The sequence below is a fragment of the Pseudorca crassidens genome, chromosome 1 (assembly GCF_039906515.1).
Source record: "Pseudorca crassidens isolate mPseCra1 chromosome 1, mPseCra1.hap1, whole genome shotgun sequence".
NCBI lineage: Eukaryota > Metazoa > Chordata > Mammalia > Artiodactyla > Delphinidae > Pseudorca > Pseudorca crassidens.
This window is the reverse complement of record NC_090296.1, coordinates 29,828,267-29,855,466: the sequence shown is the minus strand read 5'-3', so window position 1 is coordinate 29,855,466 and position 27,200 is coordinate 29,828,267. Positions and strand designations below refer to the sequence as shown.

The 27,200-nt window shown below is 37.4% G+C and overlaps 1 protein-coding gene across 3 annotated transcripts in view; it reads left to right on the top strand.

Moving 5' to 3' along the window:
- The window catches only part of PSEN1 (presenilin 1), a 78,088-nt gene that overhangs the window by 19,796 nt on the left and 31,092 nt on the right, over positions 1 to 27,200 (top strand). For 2 of the 3 annotated variants that reach the window (XM_067731406.1, XM_067731397.1), the window contains exons 4-6: positions 12,421 to 12,674; positions 15,002 to 15,143; positions 23,279 to 23,346. In XM_067731406.1, the coding sequence (XP_067587507.1) occupies positions 12,421 to 12,674; positions 15,002 to 15,143; positions 23,279 to 23,346 (464 nt within the window). Of the gene's footprint in view, positions 1 to 11,769; positions 11,946 to 12,420; positions 12,675 to 15,001; positions 15,144 to 23,278; positions 23,347 to 27,200 lie in introns of those variants that run through there. The other variant, XM_067731415.1, reaches the window with a different exon arrangement.

Below are 27,200 nucleotides of genomic sequence, written 5' to 3'. Positions count from 1 at the left end.
ATAAAAACATTTCCATAAGAGTGCCAGGAAATATAGACAAGAATATTTATTGAAACATCATTTGTAACAGTGAGAATTTGGAGATAACCTCAGGCTTTTCTTATGGTTTACCCAGTCAGTAGTATAAGGTAATGGCGAATAGTAGGATCTTTTGGCTAAACTGTCCAAATTAGAATCTCTGCTCTAGAACTTCTTAGCTCTGGGATCTTTGGCACACTATCTGATCTCTCTGAGCGTCGATTTCTTTATCTGTTAATGAAGTTTAGAATATTAATAAACTCAGAGTTTTATTAGGATTAAATGAGACAACTCATCTGAAGTGCTTAGAGTGTCTTGCACATACATAGTCAATAAATGTTAGCAATTATTATCATAATTGTCATTATTACTGTGCCATTACTGTAGTGTTTAAGTTGAGGTATATTTACAAGTGTTGATATAGAAAGGTATCTGACATATCATTAAGTGACAAAAGCAAATTGCAGAACACGGCTTTAAAAGTATCTGAAAGTACATCAGATTGCTCACCATGTTCATATTGTGGAACAGAGATTAGGAAGGACATTTAGTTTCTGTGTTATAAACACAAGTTGATAACACTTTTTAAAACTTCTAAAAATGTTTATAAACTGGGCTTCCCTGGTGGCGCAGTGGTTGAGAGTCTGCCTGCCGTTGCAGGGGACGCGGGTTCGTGCCCCGGTTCGGGAGGATCCCACGTGCCGCGGAGCAGCTGGGCCCGTGAGCCATGGCCGCTGAGCCTGCGCGTCCGGAGCCTGTGCTCTGCAACGGGAGAGGCCACAACAGTGTGAGGCCCGCGTACTGCAAAAAAAAAAAAAAAAAAAAAAAAAAAAAAGTTTATAAACCTTTGTTTATAATATTTCTTTTAACTACAGAAATAAAACTAAAAACCGGGGGCAGGCAGGCAGAAAACAAGGTTTTAAAAAAAAATGGGCAAGCCCTATGCTCTATTGAAAATACCTCCACAATTTTTGCTGCCTGAGAACTATCCCTGCCTGAGGGTCCACATGCTTTAGTGGCTCAACCTGTACTCGCATCATGTTCTGAAGTGAGAGAAAGGAGAAAGAATTAAAATGAAGCCTCTGACGTAATGGTGTAGGAGCTCTGGGGAATGTGGCTTCGTAGGAACTCACTTCCCACATGCTGGCCACTTCCCATAGGACCCTGCCCTCCCTGAAACTTACAACATTTATACAGTGAGTAATCCTTCCTCTGCCAATGAAATGAAATCATTTATAATGGCTACAACACTGGTTTTTCTGAATCTTAAATATAGCCTTTAAGGGCAGAACTGTGCAGGCTGTAAAAAGATCCTTGGTGGCCAGAGCATAGGGGGAAGGTGAGGGATCAGTAGGCAGAGAACAGAGGATTTTTAGGACCGTGGAACTATTCTATATGGTACTATGGTAGATGCATTTATTATGCATTCTTCAAAACCCACATAATGTACAATACCAAGAGTGAACCCTAAAGCTAACTATGGAGTTTGGGTGATAATGAGGTGTCAGTGTAGATTTGTTGGTTGTAAAATGTACCACTTTAGTGTAGGTTGTTGATGGGGGAAGGCCGTGTGGGGCAAGGAGTGTAGGGTGTATGGGAACTCTTCGTACTTTCTGCCAAGTTTTGCCGTGAACCTAAAACTGCTCTAAAAAATAAAGTTGTTTTTTTTTTAATTAAGAAAGAAATGAGCTACTAAACCACACACACAAAGAGACCTTTATGTTCTTATCTTTTAGAAATATATACTAAAATATTTATGAAGGAAATGATACGTCTGAGTTTGCCTCAAAATAATACTGGGGGCAAAGTGGGTGGGAAAACAAACGGAATAAGGTTAACCATGAGATGACAATAATTGAAGCTGGTAAAGTGCACGTGGGGCTTCATTATACACTTCTGACAGTATACGCTTTAACTTTTTCCATAGTAAAAAGTTTGTTTTTAATTAGCCTTAAAAGTAATGCTAAGTCGTCATTCTAATATTTAGCCAAGATTTTTCATTTTGGAAATCCCTCAGTAGTTCTAGTGTCACCTTCCTAATGTGACAGTTTTCAAAGGCTCTACACACCTCTTTGAGAAAAACACTTTTTTCTTAAACATTCACTTTTTTAAAAATATATTTATTTGTTTAGGGACTTCCCTGGTGGTGCAGTGGTTAAGAATCCAACTGCCAATGCAGGGGACACGGGTTCAAGCCCTGGTCCAGGAAGATCCCACATGCTGCAGAGCATCTAAGCCTGTGCACCACAACTACTGAGCCTGCGCTCTAGAGCCCGCGAGCCACAACTACTGAGCCCGCGTGCCACAACTACTGAATCCTGCGTCCCTAGAGCCCGTGCTCCACAACAAGAGAAGCCACAGCAATGAAAAACCCTCACACCACAACGAAGAGTAGCCCCCACTCACTACAACTAGAGAAACCCCGTGCGCAGCAACCAAGACCCAGTGCAGCCATAAATGAATGAATGAATATATATATATATATATATATATATATTTTTTTTTTTTTTGGCTGCACTGAGTCCTAGCTGCAGCATGCAGGATCCTTTAGTTGTGATGTGTGGACTTTTAGTTGCGGCATGTGAACTTCTTCTTAGTTGTGGCATGTGGACTCCTAGTTGTGGCATGAGGACTCCTAGTTGCAGCATGAGGACTTCTTAGTTGCGGCATGCAGACTCTTAGTTGCAGCATGCATGCAGGATCCAGTTCCTCAACCGGGGATCAAACCCAGGCTCCCCTGCACTGGGAGCAAGGAGTCCTACCCACTGGACCACCGGGGAAGTCCCTAGAAAAACACTTTTTAAAAAACAGCTTTATTGAAGTATAATTATCACACAGTGAACTGCATGTATTTAAAGTATACACTTTGATCAGTTTTGACATACATTTGTACCCTGGAAACCACCACCACAGTCACAATAATGAACATAACCATTGCACCTAAAAGTTTCCTCATGCTCTCTTGTAATCTCTCCCTCCTGTCCCCCCGCAACTGCTGTCTATTCCCAGGGAACCACTGATCAGATTTTTGTCACTGTATTCTAGTATTCATTTCGTAGAATTTTATATAAATGAAATCATATAGGACATACTCTTTTGAGAGGCTTTTTCATTGAGTATAACTCCTTCTAGTCAAGATTCATCAGTCTTATAGCATGTGGCAGTAGTTCCTTTTTATTGCTGTGTTGTATTCCATTATATAGATATACCACAGGTTTTTTTGTTTTGTTTTTTTTTATCCCTTCACTTGTTCATGGGTATTTGCATTGTTTCTGGTTTTGGGTTATTACAAATAAGGCTGTTGTGGATGTTTGTGTACAGATCTTTGAATAGACATAATTCTTTCATTTATTTTGAGTGAATACCTAAGAGTAGAACATGATCCAATGTAGAAGGTATATATGTAGTTTTTTAAGATACTGTCAAACAGTTTTCCCAATTGGTTGTATAATTTTGCACCAGCAGCATATGAGAGTTCCAGTTCCTCCACATCCTCATCAGCCCTTGGTACAGTCAGTCTTTTCAGTTTCTCAGACATTCTAGTGGGTGGGTACTAATATCATTGTGGTTTTAGTTTGCATTTCTCTGAATAATTATGTTAAGTATCTCTTCCTGTGCTTGTCATCCTAATATCTTTGGTGAAGTATCTGTTCAAATCTCTTACTCAATTTTTAAATTGGGTTGTTTGTTTTCTTTTTCTTTCTTGTTTTTTTGGAGGGGGTTGTTTTATTGAGTTTTGAGAGTTCTTTATATATTCCAGATACAAGTCTTCTATGATATATATGATTTGCAAACATTTTCTCCCAGTCTATGGCTTGTCTTTTTATTTTCTTAACAGTGTTTTTTAAAGCGCAGAGATAGATCAGTTCAAATATTGATAAAGTCCCTTTTATCTATTTTTCCTTTTGTGGATCTTCCTTTTCTTTATGTCATACCTGAGAAATCTTACTTAACTCAAGTTCTCAAAAGTTTTTTCTTACATTACTTTCTTCTGGAAACTGTAGTTTTAGGTTTTACATTTAGGTCTGTATTGTAAGTATAATTTTTTGTATATGGTATGAGGTATGGATCACAGTTCAATTTTCTCCATTTGGATATCCAGTTGTTTCAGCGTCATTTGTTGAAAAAGACTATCCTTTCTCCACTGAATTGCCTTTGCACCTTTGGGAAAAATCAGCTGTGCATATGTGTCAGGCTGTTTCTGGGCTCTCTGTTTTGTTATTTGTGCCAATATTACATTTTTTGATAACCATAACTGTATAAGAAGTCTTGTGGCATTAGTTCTCCAACTTTCATTGTTTTGGATATCCTAGGTCCTTTATTTACATATTAACTTAATAAACATTTCTACAGAAAAGCCAATTGAGGTTGCATTGAACCTTCAGATCACTCGGTAGGGGGGTGAGGGGGTGGCGTTGGTAGAATTGACACGTTAACAATATTGAGTCTTTCAATCCATGAATACACAGTATAGCTCTACGTTTATCAAAAATTTAGGTCTTTAAAAAATTTATTTTAATTGTGATAAATGACATGACATAAATTTTAAACTTTACCATCTTAACCATTTTTAAGTGTACAGTTCAGTAGTGTTAACTATATTCACATTCTGGCACAGTAGATTTCTAGAACTTTTTCAACTTGCAAAACTGATACTCTGCACCTATTGAACAACTCCCTATTTCCCCATCTCCACAGCCCCTAGCAACCACAGTTATACTTTTATTTGAGTTGGACTACTTTAGATACTTCATATAAGTGGAATCATGCAGTATTTGTCTTTTTGTGATTTGCTTATTTCACAGTATAATGTCCTCAAGATTCATCCATGTTTCAGCAAGTGACACGATTTCCTTCTCTTTTATTTTTTTTTCTTTTTGCGGTACGCGGGCCTCGCACTGTTGTGGACTCTCCCGTTGTGGAACACAGGCTCCGGACGCGCAGGCTCAGCAGCCATGGCTCACGGGCCCAGCCGCTCCGCGGCATGTGGGATCTTCCCGGACCAGGGCACGAACCCGTGTCCCCTGCATCGGCAGGCGGACTCTCAACCACTGCGCCACCAGGGAAGCCCGATTTCCTTCTCTTTTAAGGCTGAATAATATTCCATTGTACATATGTATCACATTTCCTTTATCTGTCTATTGATAGACATTTGAGTTTCTTCTGTCTCCTGGCTCTTGTGAATAATGCTGCAGTGATCATGGGTGCACAAATATCTCTTTGAGATACTACTTTTAATTCTTTTGGATATGTAACTAGAAGCAGGGTTGCTGAATCATATGACAATTCTGTTTTTAATTTTTTTGAGGAACCTGCGTACTGTTTCCTATAGCGGCTGTACCATTTTACATTCCCGCCAACAGGGCTTCAATTTCTCTGCACCCTTGCTAATACTTGTTATTTTCTGTTTTTTTGGTAGTAGCCATCCTAATGCATATAAGATATCTCATTTTAGTTTTCATTTGAATTTCTCTGATGAATAGTGATATTGAGCATCTTTTCTTATGCTTGTTGGCCGTTTGTATATATTCTTTGGAGAAATGTCTATTCAAATCTTTTGCCATTTTAAAATCAGATTATTTGTTTCTTTGTTGTTAAATTTTAGGAGTTCTTTATATGTTCTGGATATTAACCTATTATCAGGTATGTAATTTGCAAACATTTTCTTCCATTATGTGGTTGCCTTTTTACTGTTTGTTTCTTTGATGCACAGAAGTTTTAAAGTTTGATGTAGTCCTATTTGTCTATTTTTTCTTTTGATCTTTAATTTCTCTTAGCAATATTTTATAGTTTTCAGTGTACACATATATTTGGGGTTCCTCAAGACCATGCTCAGGTTCAGTGATCAGGTAGTAGAAGGACCCACAGATCTCAGAAAAGCCGTTATACTCACTGTTACAATTTATTACAGTGAAAAGGCAAAGATTAAAGTTAGCTACAGAAAAAGGCACAAAGGGCAAGGATCCAGGAGACACCAGGCCCAAGCTTCCAGTTGTCCTCTCCCAATGGAGTCATGCGAACAGTGTTTAATTCTCCCAGGAACAGTGTGAGACAACATGCACGGAGTATTGCTCACCAGGGAAGCATACTTGAGCCTTGGTGTCCAGGAGTTTTATTGGGGGTTGGTCATGTAGACATGTCTGAACATAGTTCTGTAGCCCCTTCTAAGGTCAAGCAGATACCATGTAGCCCAAAATTCCCACCATGGATCACATTGTTAATAATGTGACCCAAGGCCTCATGTAAACAGAAACACTCTTAACAGGTAGCCTATTCCAAGGGCTTAGAGGTTATCTCCTAGGAAGCAGACCAGATCTTTCTTTGGTGTGTGCAGGGTTTGGACACCCCTGACCTGCTGAGTTAATCCTTTACAGTACCAAAGCCCTTTCACATCTTTCCATCCTTCAGGTCTCAGCTCAAATGTCACTTCCTCAGAAAGATATTCTCTGGTCACATTACTTGAAAGTAGTCCCATTCTATGTATTTATCACATCACCCTATTATAGTACTGTTCCAATCTGTAATTATCTTGTTTATTATCTGTCTTCCCCTGCTTGAAATCATTTCATGAGGGCAGACTTGTTGACTGCTATATCCTTGTACATTAACTTTTTTAAATTAATAAGTTTTAATTAAAACAAAGTACCATAAGCCAAATAGAAAGATGACAAAGGATATGAATACTTAGTTCATTAAAAAAAATACTCAGGGCTTCCCTGGTGGCGCAGTGGTTGAGAGTCCACCTGCCGATGCAGGGGACACGGGTTCGTGTCCCGTTCCGGGAGGATCCCACATGTTGCGGAGCGGCTGGGCCCGTGAGCCATGGCCGCTGAGCCTGTGCTCTGCAGCGGGAGAAGCCACAACAGTGAGAGGCCTGCATACCGCAAAAAAAAAAAAAAAAAAAAAAACCTCATCTTTTCTAATAATAAGAGACGTAAAAGTTAAAATTACACTGAGATCCCATATTTTAATACCTATCAAACTGGTATAAATTCAGGCCTCTCATAGCTTACTATGTTGACAAGGGCTTGTTGAAACAGGCACTCTCCTGCATTGCTTAGACTTTAAACTGGTACAACCCATAAAGAGGGCTATTTGGCAGTATAAATCAGGATTTCAAATGTGTGTATACTTTGACCCCGTACTTTTACTTTTACTTCAGGGAATTTATCCTGCAAATATGCCCCCATACACGTGAAGTAACTTACAGGGGGCATTCATTGCAGCAGTGTTTGGAACGGCAAAAAGTTGGAAACAAGTTTAATGTCCATCATTAGAGGATTAGCCTATTAAATTATGATATAGTCATATACTAACTATACAGCTGGCTAAAAAAAAATTTTTTTTAGAGAATAAGGATATTCTTTACTGATGTGTAAAAAACTCTCTAAGATACATAGTTCAAAAAAGAAAGCAAAGTACAGGACAGTGCATTTATTGTGCTACCATTTGTGTGGACAAGGGGAATGAGAATATATATTTGTATTTGCTTGTATATGCATAAGGAAACTTTAAAAAGATTTGCCGAGAACAGTGACAGTGGTAACCTGGGGGATTAGGAAACTAAGTAGATAGTTAAGTGGGAGGTTTTTTACTGTATACTTCCTGGCTTTAGAACCGTATGTATGTTTTACCTGTTTAAATAAATAAATTATACTTTAAAAGACAATAATATGGTTAGTTTTTAAAACAGTATCTGAAGTATTACTATAAAGATGAAGGGGTGTGTGTGTGTATGTGAGAGAGAGAGAGAGAGAGAGAGAGGGAAACAGTGCTCTAGTATCCCCGTATCAGCTCCAGGGGCAGGGCAGGGTGGGGCTCGCTAATGTTCATCATAAACCGGAACATCCAGTAGAGTACCATAAACAGGCATTTTATGATTGCCGCTTTCATGCTAGGCTCACCCAGTTACAGCTCACGTAGGCTGGTAGGACAGCTGTGGTGCCATAGCAAGAACTCAGGTTTTGAAGCAAGAGACTTGGATTTGATTCCTGCCTCTGCTGTTTTCTGGCTGTGAGATTTTGGACCAGTTGCTTTAGTGTTCATCTGCCAAAACCTCCCAATATATGAAAAGAATAAATAAGATGACGTGAGAGTGCTTTGTAAATTATATAAGTACTTTATATCAATTATATAATACTAAATTATATAAATGCTTTGTAAATACTCTATAAAGGGAGCTGTTATTACTTGCATTTTAGTTTATATTGAACATTAATCAGCCCATCAAGTTGGTCGTAATTGTATTGCTGAATATTAGTCACAAGCATAACATTCTTAGCGTATGACGTAGTCACCTCCTTCTAAGAAAATAGAAGTATGAATTCCCTCAACCCTCCTGCTCCTCAGCTATCAATCACACTATACCCGTGTTTTCCAGATCCCACCTTCCTCATAACCATTTCCTTCCTACTGAACTTTAGTGACTTGTGTTCGGCAAAAATTATCTTTCTTGGTGAGTGGTATACATATTTCTATCTTTTGTGCTTTGCAGTAGTTTCCTTTCCGCTCCTCATAGGGCTTGAGTCTTCATAAATGTTTTCTCCATGAGGTCAGACTGAGGCAGAGGGCACCAGTGCCTTTGTAAGGCCAACTTTTCTCTCTCCTTCTCTTATCCGCCATTTATCCCTTACCCTGTTTCATTAATTATCGTCTCTCTGTCTTGTATCATCACCCTTTTACTCTAATCCTAATTCTATACTTTGACCTGACAAGTATGCTTAAGTCTCTAAAATAACTTTTTCAAATTTGAATCCCTTCTGTTGTCACTTTTTTTGTTTTTGTTTTTGTTTTACTTCAAGGAATGATTGCCTCTAATTTCTCAGTTTCCATTCAATCCCCAGTCCATTATGATTTATGAATAACCTGCTGCTTCTCTCGTTGGTCGTCATCCCACTCTGTATTTTTCCTTCCACAGCTGTTGTAGTACATTAATGACCAACATGTCCATCTATACTTTCTCCCTGAGATTTCATCCACTTGCATAGCAATGGAAACTAATGACTTCCCCCAACTCTCTTCTGAGCTTGAAATTCTTATTAACTGCCTTTGGACTTTCCTGCCTGGTTGTAGGTACTTCAGATTCACCTATCTCCCTAACTAAAATCTCTCTCCTCTCCTCTAGCCTGCTCATCTTCTTGTGTTCCCTATATCTATCAATGCCATCACCACCTTCCTAGTCCCTTATGCCTAAACCTCCAGAGTCATCCTTGACTCCTTCCTGACCATTCACATGTAATTTGCCACAAAGCCCTGTCAATTCCACTTCTGAAATATTCTTCTCATACCTCTCCTATTTTCCATCGTCACTCAGTCAAGTTTCTTGAAAATGAAACATAATCTGATGTGTCACTTCCTCAACCTTAACAATTTTTATGACTCTGTTTCCTACAGGACAAAGGTTGAAGTCCCTGGCATGGCAAACAAGGTTCTTTACAACCTGTTCCTAACCTTCCTTTCCTGCCATCAGCCCTGACCACCCTATCCTCCAGCCCCCTCAGGAGTACTCACTGATTTTCTGCATAGGCCTGTGCCACTCTACATGTTGTCTCTGCCAGGAGCCCATTCACTTTCTGCTCAAGAATTATATCTCTTATGTTGTGTTTCTTTTGTATTTTATTTTATTCTTAATTTTTTATTGACATATAGTTGATTTACAATGTTGTGTTAGTTTCAGGTGTATAGCAAAGTGATTGTTATACATATATATATATATTTTTTTCTTTTTCAGATTATTTTCCATTGTGGTTTATTACAGGGTATTGAATATAGTTCCCTGTGCTATACAGTAGGACTTTGTTGTTTATCTGTTTTATTTATAGTAGTTTGTATCTGCTAATCCCAAACTTCTAATTTATCCCTCCTCCACCCCCTTTCTCCTTTGGTAACCATAAGTTTGTTTTCTATGTCTGTGGGTTTGTTTCTGTTTTGTAAATATGTTCATTTGTATCATATTTTAGATTCTGCATATAAGTGAGATCATATGATACTTGTCTTTCTCTTTCTGATTTACTTCACTTTGCATGATAATCTCTAGGTCCATCCATGTTGCTGCAAATGGCATTATTTCATTCTTTTTTATGGCTGAGTAATATTCCATTGTGTGTGTGTGTGTTGCATATATGTATATGCCGCATCTTCTTTATCCATTCATTTGTTGATGGACATTTAGGTTGCATCTGTATCTTGGTTAGTAAACAGTGCTGCTGTGAACATTGGGGTGCATGTATCTTTTCAAATTAGAGTTTTGTCTGGATATATGCCCAGGAGTGGGATTGCTGGATCATATGGCAACTCTATTTTTAGTTTTTCAAGGAACCTCCAGACTGTTTTCCATAGTGGCTGTACCAATTTACATTCCCACCATATGTTGCCTTTCTTGATCATACAAAATTAATCAGTCCTGTAGCACTTTGTTCACATCTCTAGTATAACATTTCTCCTATGTTAAAACTATCTCATGAGCTACTTAAGGACAGCACCTAGATCTTTTTAATTTCAGTATTGCCACAGCAGAATACCTGGAATATAGAATTCCGATTACTTGTGGAATGAATAAATTGAAAGTCAAAGGAAAGAGAAAGCCCACATTGAGTGTGCAGAGCTTCCATGTTGTCTTGTGAATGGCAAATTGAGAGGGCGTTAAAAACTTGATTTCTGCAGTCTGTTACACCTAGGTTCAAACCATTTCTGTAACACTTACTAGCCTTGTCTGTAAAGTGGTGATGATGAGGTGGCTGTGAGAATTAAATGTAAAACACACCTCAGGGCTCCCCTGGTGGCCTGGTGGTTGAGACTCTGCACTCTCACAGCCAAGGGCACGGGTTCAGTCCCTGGTCGGGGAACTATGATCCTGCAAGCCGTGCAGTGCAGCCAAAAAAAAAAAAAAAAAAAGGACATATCACAATCCGTAGTACCTTGTAATAATTTTAAGCTATTATTAAGCATGTTATGTATTTTTATTGAATAATAGTATTCCTCTGTAGTGATACTTGGTTAAACTCTAGTCAGAAATGAGGTACAAGAGTGGCATGTTCTCACATGAGCTTCCTCAGAGAACCCTGTCTTAACCGAGCTGATTTTATCTTATCAGCAACAGTGACTATCAGTCTACTTCCATCTCCTGTTTTATTTACTTCTCTGTTATTTTTCTCCTTTTGTCTTATTATTTTTATTTTGCTGTTGTTGTTAGTGCTCTTGGGATTCATCCTACCCTTTACAAAAAGTGAGTTTTAGATACAGTAATACCAAAAAGGAAACTGAACTTGAAGAATAGGAAAGGATAAACCCAGGATAAGGATTTATAAGTAACAAAGTGGTGGTTAGCTTAAGAGGAAAGTAGAATCTAAGGAAGTTCTACTTCCATTCCTTTATTCATCACATATTTATTGTTCTCTTCCTCTATACAGGGCAAGATGGGAATGGGGTGGGGACAGGGTGGGAGGGCATCAGAATTAAGTCGTAGTTTCTCTCTGTAAAGGTATTTTTTAATTGAATATTTTTTTGAGATAACTGTAGATGGTAAGAAATAATACCGAGAGATCCCTCATAAATCACTTCAAGGATTTTTAAGTCTTATTAATAATGAAGGTGAGGGACTTCCCTGGTGGTGCAGTGGTTAAGAATCTGCCTACCAGTGCAGGGGACATGGGTTTGAGCCCTGGTTCGGGAAGACCCCACATGCCGCGGAGCGACTAAGCAACTAAACCCATGCACCACAGCTACTTAGCCTGCACTCCAGAGCCCGCGAGTCACCGCTGCTGAGCCCGCATGCCACAACTACTGAAACCCGCGCATCTAGAGCCTGTGCTCTGCAACAAGAGATGCCACCGCCATGAGAAGCCCACACACCGCAACGAAGAGTAGCCCCCGCTCACCGCAACTAGAGAAAGCTTGCGTGCAGCAACAAAGACCCAATGCAGCCAAAAGTAAATAAATAAATATATATATTAAAAAAAATAATGAAGGTGAGATAGTTCCTTGTATAACTGATATGAAACCACAGGTAGAAAGCACTTCACAATTTTGAAAAAGGTGAGCGTACTCTGCTTGCAGCTGCAGCAAGTAAAGAAGGCTTCATGCAGGTGTCGTTTTTAAGTTAGACCTCAAAGGATGAGTACAATTGTATTAGGTTGAGAATGGAAGGTGAGAATGAGGTAAGCCATGAGCCAGGTGAAAGGGAGGACCTGGGTTCCTTCAGTGGACAGTGGTAAATAATCTTGGCTTTTAAACTGCATACTTCTTGTAAATTGATTCTTTCTTGCCTCAGGTTTTTGGAACTCATGTAATAAGGGCCCTGTTGATAATCTCGGGTCTAATCATTAAATTTTCTGTTTTTGATGCAGAGCACCTTGATTCTACTGGGAGTCTAATTTACTGAACAAGTCTCTCTTGTGCTTTTAGAATGACAGTAGAGAGCGGCATGAGCACGGCAGCGAGAGGCGGAGGCATGGCAACTCTGAGTCGTTATCCAATGGCCGAGCCCCCGGTAACTCACAGCAGGTGGTGGAACAAGAGGAAGAGGAAGATGAGGAGCTGACGTTGAAATATGGCGCCAAACATGTGATCATGCTCTTTGTCCCCGTGACTCTCTGTATGGTGGTGGTCGTGGCCACCATCAAATCAGTCAGCTTTTATACCCGGAAGGATGGGCAGCTGTACGTATGAGTATTGTGTATCATTATGCTCAAGGCCAGCGTACTGTCCTTCATAGCGTTTCATCACCACCTTGAAGGCCTCTGCACTGAAGGGACATGAAGGCTAGGGAGTCCATCCTCTCTGATGGCCAAAAGCAGATGATGCTTTAAGTAGAGAAAATGAAAGCTGCAGAATTATATTTTTCATGTGGTGTCCCTAGATAGGGTTGAACTTATTTGGAATTGAACAGTTGAGTAGTGATTTTACCACCTCAGGACCACGGGGCCCATTGTTCTTCTCCCTGGAATGTTCTTTTCCTTTTCTAACTTTGGTGGATTAATTCCTATCATCCTTCTCATCTTGGCTTAAATGTTAAATCCTAAAAGATAACTTCCCTGATCCTCCTAACAGAATTAGGTCCTTCCTGGTATCCTTTCTCATAGCAACCTGTTCTTTTTTCACTTGTTACGATATGCAAGTATTTATTTATTTTCATTATTTAATGCTTGGTTTCCTTCTGTACTATGAGGCCTGTGAGGAAACTTTATTTCCAGGGTGAGGTACGTAATAAATGCTCAGCAAAAAAAAAAAGTTGTTCAATGAAAGGATGAAGAAGCAATGCAGGCTGGCACTGTTTGTGGAACTGTCATGTAGATTTCTCTGGTGCCGTTGGTGTCGACCCTTTGTCTCCAAGAAAAATGCTTTGATTCAGATGTCACCTAGTTCTGTCTCTAGGACTTTTGTGGGGCTCAAAAAGTTTTAAATGAATTTTGAAATTGGCGAGTGTCTGGAAAACTCTGTGGGGTTCTGAAAGCCAAGCTTTTAACCTTTTGGGAGCAAGGGTAAGACAGTGAGTGAAGGACAGGGATTGGAAACAATAACCAAAAGAGGTTGGGGAATATTATCTCTGTAAGTTAGAGTTAGGTTTGGCTGCATATTAAAGAACAGGGGTTAGCAAGCTATGCCCCACAGGCCAGATCTGCCTGCCACCTCCTTTTGTAAATGAAGTTTTATTGGAACGCTGCCATGTCCATTCGTTTATATATTGTCTATGGCTGCTTTCAGACTACAGTGGCAGAGTTGAGTGGTTGCAACAGAGACCATATGACACACAAAGCTTAAAATATTTACTCTCTAGTTTTTTACAGAAAGTTTGCTGAGCCCATTATAGAAAATCAAAACAGGGAATTCCCTGTGGTTAGGGAACTGCCGGGGCCCAGCTTCGATCCCTGGTTGGGGAACTAAGATCCTGCAAGCCGTGTGGTGCGGCCAAAAGAAAGAAAATCAAGACATCTGGTTTGAATGGTGCACACATTTTCTCTGTCTCCCACAGAGTAGTGCAGAGGTAGTAGTTCAGATTGTGTAGTGGCTTCTCTTCATCAAGGACTGAGGCTCCTTTGTCCCTTCTTTTTTGGCTTCTACCCTCTAGGTTATTTCGGGGTCCAGTATCGGCACTGGAGCCCCAGCCTTCATTCAGACAGCAGGAAGGAGTGGGGGAGAAAAGGACATGAGACGTGACTCTCAGCAGAACTAACTCCTCCCTTAGAAGTTCCACACAACACATCTGCCTATAACTCATTGGCCATTACTTATTCTCATGGCCACACATAACTGTAGGGGAGGCAGAAATAAAGTCTTCTACTGGGAACATTGGTACCTGGGATAAAAGTGTTTTTATGTGAATGAGAAGCAAGGGCAAGCTGGATATGTGACATTATCTCCAGACAGCTTCAGTTGCAGTCACTGTACAGATGAAGGATAATTATCAGCCATTCTACCTTCCTCTGACAACCACTTGTAGCCTAGGTAGTTTATGGCAGAATCTGGTACCTTTTTTTTTTTTTTAATGTTTTCAGAGTATAGTTGCTTTACAATGTTGTGTTGGTTTCTGCTGTACAGCAAAGTGAATCAGCTATACATATACATATATCCCCTCTTTTTCGGATTTCCTTCCCATTTAGGTCACCACAGAGCACTGAGTATAGAGTTCTCTGTGCTGTGTAGTAGGTTCTCATTGGTTATCAGAATCTGGTACTTTAACAAATCACTAATAAGCTGTGGAGAAAGAACATTTGATGAGGTAATTATTTTGGTATAAATCATCCACTAGATGGAGCCAGTGTCTGGCTCACATAGGTCCACCTCCATATTTTACCTATCTCCTTTTATTTTGAAGGACTTATTTTAGCATATAGCTATTTTTATTAGGTTAAAAACTCTTGGTTAGATTGATGAGATGGAAAAACGTGACTTATATCAGTTGAATCGGAAACAAAACTGGTGTTGGAGAGCATGTAGTTTGGAATCTCCATTAACACTTACCTGGGGCTTTTGTGTTTTATTTTAGAATCTATACGCCATTCACAGAAGACACCGAGACTGTGGGGCAGAGAGCCCTGCACTCAATTCTGAATGCTGCTATCATGATCAGCGTCATTGTCATCATGACTATTCTCCTGGTGGTTCTATATAAATACAGGTGCTATAAGGTGAGCATGAGACACAGAGCTTTGCTTTCCACCATCTTCTTTTCATGGTTGGATTTTGTTGTCACCTTACTTGGTCTAGTAAGGAAAAAGGTCTTATATTCTAGAACTAAGTTAATTTTTAGTTTCCCCCCTCATCTGTGGAACATTTAAAAAATACAAAAAGGCATAAATGAAAAACAAATGTTTTCATATAATATCACACTCTAAATGGTTTTAACGTTTTGATTTGCTGTATACTTGACATTCCAGAAGGATATATCCTGAACCTTTGTGAATTCCCTCATTGACAGATAGCACTGTAGCATATAATTGTCTCCATAAAATAACTTATAACTACAAAAATTCAGATTCTCAACTTGAGTACAGAACAGCAAAGCCACCTTCAGCTGCTGTTGTTAAACTCATTGATGACTGGCCGAATTCCTGGTTCTAAATTCGTAGGTGTCCATTCCCTCTCTCTCTTCTGCAGGAACACAAATTCTTTACTTGGGAAACAAAGGCAGAGGAGGTTGTGCAGGAAAGACACAGGCTCAGCCCGCCCAGCCTCTGGTCCCCTACCTCACTCTCTACCTAAGTGACTTGCTTGTGAATTTCAGCTACCTGGCACGTGTTTCAGATTCATGCCTCAGAAAAAGGACAGATTATTACAGGTCATGAACTTTGAGGCTCATTCTCAAATAAAAGAAATATTAACTTTTCAAATATTGAATTCTACTCTCTTTTTAGTATTTACTTCTGTATATTCTTTAACATGGTTAAAATCAAATGCATAATCAGTATGTGTCCTTTTTTAACTTTTACTTTGGCATAAGCATTTTTCCATATTATAAATTCTTAGCAAATATGTCTAATGGTTACATAATATTTGACTCAATGAGTGTATTGTAATTCACTTCCCCTAATTTGGACATTTAAGTTGTTTCCAGATTTTTGCTCTTCTAAAAAGCAATGAATGTCTTTATGCATAGAACTTTTCTGTTTTTCAAATTATTTCCTTAGGGTAAAATCCTAGGCACAAAATTTCTGGAGCAAATTATCTGCATATTTTTAACTGTCTTGCTATGCAGAATTTTGTTTTCAAGATGATAGTATCAATTTGTACTTAACACTGGTAGTGAAAGAGGCTGTCTTACCCCACCTTCACCAGCGTTTAATTTTTTTAAAAAAAATATGTGCTAACCCTCATAGGCAAAGCAAAAATGTCTTAATTTGCATTTAGTTGATTATTAATAAGATGGAATACTTTTTCAGTGTTCACAAACTCTAAAATTATACAGAGTTTAGCCTTGTTTGTTGAGTGGGTGGAAGTATTAACCTAAGTGATGACCATTTGCAGTCTGACATCAGAATCTAGAGATTGAAGACAAAAGATGTGTGTGATGGCGACAGGCAGTCATCAACACTCAGAGAGCCGAAGAGCAAATGATGTAAACCCATGTTGAGAAGCATACTCCTCTCCCTGCTTAAATATGCTCATGTCTCAATTACTTTATCTTTTTTTTTCCACTATATATATTTGTTTACATATAAGTGTTTACCTGCCAATTCCATTTCTCTGCTTTATTGGACTTTCTTTGTGACTTGTATCTGGATTATATGCTACTTTTGTTCCTCACATGTTATTGGGAGTCACCTGGGGTTTTGCATTCTTCTTTGGTGTTAGGAGACCTCTTTCTGCTTTGCTAGCAGGAACTTAGAGGGCTTCTCCTGGAGCTCATAGTCTTGCTAATGTCCACTTGGGTTGTGTTGAGTTCAGGTGGAGGAGGGTAGTACTGGAGGGAAAGAGTGGTAAACTCATCGCTGGCTTCCTGGTACTTCTGACTCCCCAGCCTACTGGCAGCTGCACGCATTCGATCCAGGTTTTGTAGTTGTATTCGGTAGGTAGAACTAGAACTTACCCTGATGTATTTTTGGTCAGTTTCGTGCATATTTTAGTTAATGCTTCATATTAGACAATCTAAAAGGTTTATACTTAGCTGGATTTCCACGTTCACCCATTCATTTTTGTGTTGTTTTCTTTTGCTTTTTAGTATTCAAGTCTTAGCAAACACAGCCAATTCTATAGAAACAAGTTGTTGATTTTGACTCCTAGTATAAAAATAAAAGGAGCTTTTGAGTCAGAAATTCAGAAACTTGCCAGGACCTGTTTGGAAATAAGCCCTGAGGATTTGTGTGTCAGTGGTTGATTGTGCAATGTCTTTGAGAAGCACAAGAAGCTAAAAGACCAAACAAACCTCAAAAAGGAAGAAATGGAAAAGGCAGTTAATTATTATATATCATTTGTTATAGATGAAACTGTATAGCTTACTAAAGTCACATGATTTCTGGCCTAGATAGTTCAGTGTTTAGAGGAGATCCTTGCTGTTCTGTACTGAAGCAGGGGCTCTTTTCTTTCAGAGCCTTTAGCACAGGAAAGCTGAACTAGGGATTGTGGCAATATGAGAAAGGCCTGTTTTACCACCTGATGTTCTAGAAAAAGGGAAGGTGTTATTTAGTCATCATCAGAAGAGGCTTTGAATTTAGATAATAATTCAGAAAATCATAACATTAGTGATTAACCTAAATAAGAAGACAATTTACAACCATTATTACAGGCAGAGTGCTAATATTTTTACCATATGAAGAGCAGTTACAAATAATTAAAATTATGAACATCCTAATAAGAAATTTAAAAAATCGAAGCAGAGAAATTATGAAGGAAATATAGATGGCCAGGAGAGGGAGAGGAAGAGAGAGGGAGAGAGAGGTGTATGTGTGTTTTCTCACTAGCAAAAAATATATATATTAAAATAACAAATTAACATATTTAACTTATTGACTTGGTGAAGGTTAATCAGGCCTTTTTTGTGGAGTCACTAAGCCAGTATGTATCAATAGTCAGTAATTAGAAAATGTTTGTACACTTTGGTTCTGTATTTTGCTTTCATGATTTATCCCAAAGAGTTAAAAATACTGGAAAATATTTGCATACTAGATATTACTCCTAGCATAAAATATAATTGGAAAAAGAAGGAAAACCCCACAAATTCCATGCATAAGGGAAAAGTTAAATTGTGGGTTCATGCATGTAAGTAGACTATTATTTAGTTATTTAAAAATCATATTTTAAAAAAATATTTGGTGGGATGAGAATTTGTCTTTAATAAAAAATTAATTTAAAAAGCAGAATGTAAGATTTTCTATTACCTGATTATAATTTTTTTTTAAGGTCTTTGCATATGCAGACAGAAAACATGTCTGAAAGGAAATGTTAATGTCAACTTTGGTTCTCATTGGTCAGTGGGAATTGTTTTTTCTTTTAGTGTTTCTATATTTTCTATATGTTATAAGCATATGTTACTTTGTATTCAGAAAAATGCTGTTTTTTTTAAAATAAAAAACATTTCCATGTTCCCTTGCCCTTTCCCCCATAAAACAAGGTAAAAAGCATTTCTTAAGAAAGTGGAGGATTTCTTGTACATAATATTTAGTCTAACCCTTAATTTGGAGCTCAGTATGGAATACCAGTGTACATCTCCCACTCTTTAAAGTTTTTCTGTTTTGTAATATTTTATATACTTTTTAGTTTTATAACTTGGATTATTTCTAAAGCTAAGACTTGTGATGGGCTGGGATGCAGGTGGGAAGATTCATTTCTGCTTATTATTTTTTTTTTTTGCAGATGAACTAGAGTAAGGACTCCTTTTAGAATATTTTGCTAAAGTTGAAGTACTTAGAGGGAAATGTACAGGTGTCTTCAGTTTACTTTGATATGTATTAAAATGGGCTAATGGGTGGAGAGATGGATAGACGTGTTGCAAAGCAAGTACAGCAAAATGTGAATGGTAGAATTTTGGTGGTATCTGGGCAGTGGTTCACTGTGTGTTTGAAAAGTTTTAGAATGAAATGTTAGGGGAGGGGCTTCCCTGGTGGCGCAGTGGTTAAGAATCTGCCTGCCAATGCAGGGGACACGGGTTCGAGCCCTGGTCCGGGAAGATCCCACATGCCGCAGAGCAACTAAGCCCGTGCACCACAACTACTGAGCCTGTGCTCTAGAGCCCGCAAGCCACAACTACTGAAGCCCGTGTGCCACAGCTACTGAAGCCTGCGTGCCTAGAACCTGTACTCTGCAACAAGAGAAGCCACCACAGTGAGAAGCCTGCGCCCCGCAACAAAGAGTAGACCCCGCTCACTGCAACTAGAGAAAGCCCACGTGCAGCAGCGAAGACCCAATGCAGCCAAAAATTAAATAAATGAATAAATAAATAAAATTTTAAAAAAATGTTACGGGAGGTTTTTATGGAGGAACACCAGATATTAAATTTGTTGTATTCGGATAGTCAATTTAGAATATTTAAATGTCAAAGGAATACCAGCTTTAGTGATGTAAAGCCACTCTTTTGACCTTTTCCCAAATTGTAACATTTTATAAAATTCTTTTAAAGAAAGAGAGAATTTTTAAGAAATTTTTTCTTCAAAGAATTAACAATCACAGATCACCTTGAGTGATCAAAATGGAACCACAAGACAAAATTAACATAGATTCTAATGTTAACATTAGTAACAACTAGATTTTGATAGCTTAGAGTGAGATAATTGGAACAACTGGATCTGGGAGGCGTGTGGGGGAGTTTTTTTTTAAAAAAGAAGACAAAATAATATTCTTGATTTGGAGCTTTTCTTTTCTCCTTTTTCTTTAAGGTTTGATTTGGTCTTTTCTGATTAAGAGATATGTTTGGGAAAGTTGTTGATTAAGTAACTCCTGTCATTAAACAGTAAAGTTCATTGAAAGCATAAAGCATATGAGTGTATCTACCTCAAAATAATTTCACTTTTGGTTAAAAATTACCTGACAATTTATCATGCTTCTCCATTCTATTTTTTAAAACCCCAGACTCTTTGGCTTGTATAGTATTTTCCCCAATATACTCATGACATAAAATTACCATAATTTTTTTTATCTTGTGTAATAGATTATAAAAATCTAGTTGTGGGGACTTCCCTGGCGGTCTAGTGGTTAAGACTCCACGCTTCCACTGCACGGGGCACGGGTTCGACCCCTCGTCGGGGAACTCAGATCCTGCATGCCACATGGCGTGGCCAAAGAAATTAATTATTTAATTAATTAAAAATCAGGTTCTGTTTCTCTCTCTCATATTAATAAGCTGTACATGAGTAATAATGACTAATATTTATATAGTTCTATATGAATTCTGCATAATATTAATGGACTGACATATAAGTGTTAACTTATTAATGAACCAAGTAAAATAAACATAGCATAGCAATACTTATTGAAACCTCAGATTCAATAATACTTATTGAAACCTCAGAATATTCTTTTATCAAATGGTTATGTAATTTAGACAACCTGTTTTCTCTGTACAGTTAAAATATGTGTACATAGGTCACTTAACTGAATATCTGATTTTCAGTTTTATTGAATTTGATTTATCAATTATTTTATCAATTTATTATCAATTATTTATCAATTAATTTATTGTTTATATAAGAAATACATCAAAATTCCTCCATTGAAAATATCGCTGCTTTAAAGTTTAAATGTTAACTGTTGACTCTGTTGATAATTTTTTTTAATCAAAGTATAGTTAATTTACAGTATTATATTAGTTTCAGGTATACAGCATAGTGATTCATTATTTTTACAGATTATACTCCATTAAAAGTTATTACAGGGCTTCCCTGGTGGCACAGTGGTTGAGAGTCTGCCTGCCAATGCAGGGGACACGGGTTTGTGCCCCGGTCCAGGAAGATCCCACATGCGGCGGAGCGGCTGGGCCCGTGAGCCATGGCCGCTGAGCCTGCGCGTCTGGAGCCTGTGCTCCGCAATGGGAGAGGCCACAACAGTGAGAGGCCCGCATACAGCAAAAAAAAAAAAAAAAAAAAAAAGTTATTACAAGATAATGGCTATAATTCCATGTGCTATAAAATATATTCTTGTTGCTTATCTATTTTATACATAGTGGTTTGTACCTCCTAATCCCATACCCCTTATTTGTTTCTGTTTTTGTTTTTTTATTTTTATTGGAGTATAGTTGATTTACAATGTTGTGTTGGTTTAAGGAGTTCAGCAAAGTGAATCAGTTATATGTCTATATATATCCACTCTTTCTTTTTTTTTCCAGATTCTTTCCCATATAGGCCATTACAGAGTATTGAGTAGAGTCCCCTGTGCTATACAGCAGGTTCTTATTAGTTATTTATCTTATATATAGTAGTGTGTATATGTCCATTCCACTCTCCCAGTTTATCCCTCCCCACCCTTATCCCCTGGTAACCATAAGTTTGTTTTCTACATCTATGAGTCTACTTCTGTTTTGTAAATAAGCTCATTTGTACTCTTATTTTTAGATTCCACATATAAGCAATATCATACGATATTTGTCTTTCTGTGTCTGACTTCACTCAGTATGACAATCTCTAGGTCCATCCATGTTGCTGCAAGTGGCATTATTTTGTTCTTTTTTATGGCTGAGTAATATTCCATTGTATGTATGTACCACATCTTCTTTATCCATTCATCTGTTGATGGACATTTAGGTTGCTTCCATGTCCTGGCTATTGTAAATAGTGCTGCAGTGAACATTGGCATACCTCTAATTTGTACCCCTCACTTCCCATTCCCCTTTGGTAACCACTAGTCTGTTTTCTATATCTGTGCATCTGTTTCTGTTTTACATGTACATTTATTTGTATTACTTTTTAGATTCCACATATAAGTGGTATCATACAGTATTTGTCTTTCTCTGTCTGACTTATTTCACTAAGCCTAATACTCTCTAGGTCCATCCACATTGCTGCAAATGGAAGAATTTTATTCTTTTATAAGGCTGAATAATATTCCTGTGTGTGTGTGTGTGTGTCTGTGTGTGTGTGTACACATCTTATTTATCCGTTCTTCTGTTGATGGACATTTGAGTTGCTTCCATATCTTGCCTGTTGTAAATAGTGCTGCTATGAACATAGGGGTGCATGTATCTTTTCAAATTAGTGTTTTTGTTTTTCTTGGATACATACCCAGGAGTGGAATTGCTGGAATATATGGTAGTTTTATTTTTAGTTTTTTGAGGAACCTCCATACTGGTTTCCACAGTGACTGCACAAATTTACATTCCCACCAACAGGGTACAAAAGTTCCCTTTTCTCCACATCCTCACCAATACTTGTTATTTGTGGTCATTTTGATGATAGCTATTCTGACAAGTATGAGGTGATAACTCGTTTTGATTTGCATTTCTCTAATAATTAACAATATTGAGCATCTTTTCATGTGCCTGTTGTCCATGTGTATGTATTCTTTGGAAAAATGTCTCTTTAGGCCTTCTGCCCATTTTTTGATTGGGTTGTTTGTTTTTTGACATTGAGTTTTTTGGTTTGTTCATATATTTTGGATATTAACCCCTTGTCAGTCATATCATTTGCAAATATTTTCTCCCATTCCGTAGGTTGTCTTTGTCTTTGTTTTGTTTTTTTTTAAACACAATAACCCTTAAAATTTTATTTATTTATTTATTTATTTTGGCTGCGTTGGGTCTTCATTACTGCTTGCGGGCTTTCTCTAGTTGTGGCGAGCGGGGGCTATTCTTCATTGCTGTACGCTGGCATCTTATTGTGGTGGCTTCTCTTGTTGTAGACCATGAGTTCAAGGTGCACGGGCTTTGGTAGTTGTGGCACGCGGGCTCAGTAGTTGTGACTCACGGGCCCTAGAGCGCAGCCTCGGTAGTTGTGGTGCAGGGGCTTAGTTGCTCCACGGCATGTGGGATCTTCCCGGACCAGGGCTTGAACCTGTGTCCCCTGCATTGGTAGGCAGATTCTTAACCACTGCACCACCAGGGAAGTCCCATTGGTTGTCTTCAATAATTTGGTTTTTTTAATGTATTCTTTTCTTTTTAAAATTTTACCTATTTCTAAAGGAACAAAGGTCTACATGTATTTTGGTGAAATTTCTATTTATATTGTGAGTAGTTCAGCACCAAAGAGTTCTGTTATAGGTATTCACTGATCCCAAAGCTGCTTGTGTTTTGCCATTTGAAAATCGTAACACATACAGAAGTAGTATACAATTTTTTAAGTAAGAAATTTGGATATTTTTTAGGGTTATGGGATCTGTTAATTATACTGAAACTCTTTTCTAGGTCATCCATGCCTGGCTTATTATTTCATCCCTATTGTTGCTGTTCTTTTTCTCATTCATTTACTTGGGGTAAGTAGTGAAATATTTGGTCTGTTTTTCAGAAATTAACTTTATTTGGGCTCTATAACTTGTCACTTAAAGAAATGTACTTCGTTGATGAATTATTCTTAAATTATAATTGTTTCCATGTATAGGCCATACTTGGTATATATACAACTAGTTAATATTATCGATAGGGATATTCTTTTGTTGATCCTTGTTTATAATAAGTAGAACTGAAAGAACTCAAGACTACAGTTAATTCTAAGTCTTTTTAGTAAAGAATTTACTGTATTCTTTACTTCTAGTAATAATCTTTGAATCAGAATGTTAAAGCATTTCAAGCATGTGTATAAACATGAATTGATTTTTAAACTTTTATATTATTTCATCAGTTAGTCTTTCGCCTCTCAAATGAAATCTTACGTGAGAACTTCACATATAAAATAGAAAAAAGTGGAGCTGCTCTGTTGAAGAGAATAGAGGCTCAGAGATTTGCCCGCCTTGTCTTTCTGTCAGCCCCAGTGGCAGAATACAGGTCGTAAACCACTGTACTAGCTCTTAAATTAGGAAGAAGCAATAAAACTAAAAAATAAATTGAAGAGTTAATTCTTTGGTAGAAGCAGGGGGAATGACCATAGACAAAAGAAATAAATGTAAGAATCTCTATGAAATGGATGATTTTCTAGGAAAAAACTAATTACCAAAACTGACCACTGAAGTGATAGAAAATCTAAGTAGAGCAATGAAAAAATACAGAAGGTTGTTGAAGAGGTTCTCATCCCACCTCCACCAGTAACAACAATACCAGGCCCAAATGGTTTCATAGGGAAATTCTATTAAACCTTTAAGGAGTGGATAACTCTAATGCTATTTTAACTGTTCCAGGACATAGAAAAAGAAGAAAAGCTTCCAGATTCTTTTTAAGAAGGCAGGGTAACACTGATACCAAAACCCTATGAATTATCAAGAAAAAGGAAACTGTGGATCAGTCCTATTTATTGATGCCAAAAGAATAACTAAATATTCACTAACAGGATTCAGCAACAACCCTTTGAGGGTATAATACATATGACCAAATGGAGTTTGTTTGCAGAATGGGAGACTGGTTTATTATTAGGAAATATCAATACAAGTCACCATGTTACTAAGTCATCATCTCGTACATGCTAACAAGAATTTGACAAAATTCGACACTTGTCCTTGGTCAAATTCCATAATAAAACAGATGATTAGTTCTCTAACATGATAAAATATATGAATCTTATTCTAACGATTGGTATCATCCTCTCAGGAAAACTTCAGAAGCACACCTGTTACTGTTAGGACAAGACGAGGATTTCCTTTATCACTATTGTTGTCAATCATTACTCTGGAGGGACTAGTGAACACAATTAAATAAGACAAAGAAATAGAGCTACACAATTTGGAAGAAAAGGTTAAATTATTAGTAATTAGAGGTAAAATGATTGTTTACTTGGTTACTTACTTTGGTTACTCAGAATTAACCAAAAAAAAAATTAGAATCACTAAGTAAATTTGGTAAGGCAACTGCATACAAAATTAATTAACATAAATCAATAGCCATCATGTAAACAACTAGTTAGAAAACATAATGAAAAGGAAAAAATCCCATTTATGAGAGCAGCAAGAAAGAGAAAATATCTAGGATTAAACAGTAATTGTTTAAGTTCTATTATTGAGAAATTTTAGGGAGTTCCCTGGTGGTTTAAAGGTTAGGATTTGGTGCTCTCATTGCTGTCGCCCAGATTCAATCCCTGGTCAGGGAACTGAGATCCTGCAAGCCATGCAGCGTGGCCAAAATTTTAAAAATAAATAAATAAAATAAAGAAATTTAAAAATGCCTCTTCAGGGCTTAAAAAGAAGACTTAAACAAATGGAAAATTATACCAGGTTACATAGAAAGAATATCGTCATAAAGATGTCAGTTCTCTCTTAAGTTTATTTTAAATTTTAATATAAGCCCAATAAAAATACAAATAAGATTTATTTTTAATCTGGACAAGATAATTTTAAAATTTATTTGAAAAAATAAATAAGTGAAGGTACCCCCAAGAATCGTAAAAAAGAAGAAAACTGAGGGATACTACTCCTACCTGATACAAAATTATAAAACTAGAGACTTCCCTGGTGGCACAGTGGTTAAGAATCTGCCTGCCAATGCAGGGGACATGGGTTCGAGCCCTGGTCCGGGAAGATCCCACATGCCGTGGAGCAACTAAGCCCATGCGCCTAGAGCCCGTGCTCTGCAACAAGAGAAGCCACCGCAATGCCCATGCACTGCAACGAAGAGTAGCCCCCGCTCGCCACAACTAGAGAAAGCCCATGCACAGCAACGAAGAGCCAACACAACCAAAAATAAATAAATAACTTAAAACAAAAAACAAAACAAAAAAAATTATAAAACTATAATAATTAAAATAGTGACACCTGCACTATAAACAGATAATCAGTAGAAAAGATTAGAAGGACTTTAAAAAATGCTCAAATATATAAAGGAATTTAATTTATGATAAAGGTAGTATAGAAACAGTAGGCTGTAAATGGATTATTTAGTAATTGGTGTTGAGATAATTGGGTAGTCATCCAGAGGAAAATTTTGAATTTCTTCTTTATATCTATACCAGGATAAATTCCAATGGATTAAAAATTTAAATATGAAAGTAAAACCGTAAAAGGACTAGGGAAAACCATGGGGGATGGGAATTTAAGTGTATATATATATATTTAATTATGTAACTTAAAAGGTCCTTCCTTAAATCTAATGTTTTATATATAAATATATACACATATATATATATACACACACACACATTCACACAAAACCCCAAAATCAAGCCAACCAACCACACCATGAAAAAAATCAGAAGATGAATGACCAACTGCTAAGTGTGTTTTCAACTCATTTTATAGACAAAGGCTAATTTACTTTATATATAAACCTCTACATGGCAATAAGATCAACAACAACCTAACAGAAAAAAAATGGGCGAAGGATATGAAAAAATAGTCAACAGAAAGAGAAAGACAAGTTACTTTTAAATATATGAAAATATGCACACCCTCCTTATAAAATTAATGCTAATTAAAGCTGTACGTTAGGTTAACAAGGATTAAATAGTTTAATAAATGTTCTAATTTGGCAAGGTTGCAGGAAAATAAACATGCACACGTTGGTGTAAAACTGATTAAGAGCAGTTCGGCATATCCATGAAAGTTTTATATGAATATGTCCTGAACCTAGTAATCTGTAGGGATAATCATTGCAGCATTGTTTCTGATAGCAAAAGAATGGAATCAGTCTAAGTATCCATCAGTAGAAAACTGGTTAAATAAATTATGGTACATCCATACAATAAAGCCATTGAAAAGAATGAGGTACTCTAGTATACTAATGTGGAAAGTTCTCCAGGAATATCATTAAGAGAAAAAACCCTGGTTTAGAACAATGTGTATTCTATCATTTGTATCTGGTAAAGAAGTATATTTATGATATGTATGGACACTCTCTGGAAGGATGCATATGAAGTTAATAATAGTGCTTTCCTTTGGAGAGAGAGACAAGGTTTGGGGGGAAACTTTTCACAGTATATGTTGGGAATTTTACATTTTAGGCGTGTATTACCTAGCTAAAGATAACAATAGTTTGGAGTTTTGGGGGTTTTTTGTTTTGAGTGCTGGACTATCTGAAATGCTTAATACAAATAGCTACATCATCCAGAAATTTCAACATTTATTTTGAAATTTCAAAATGGAAAGATCACCTTTCTGGATAGTCTCCAGAAACCAAAGTTTGTGCTTAAATAAACGAGTGCTTTCTTTCTCCTCAGTTACCCATCTTCTATATTTGTATCTCTTTATTT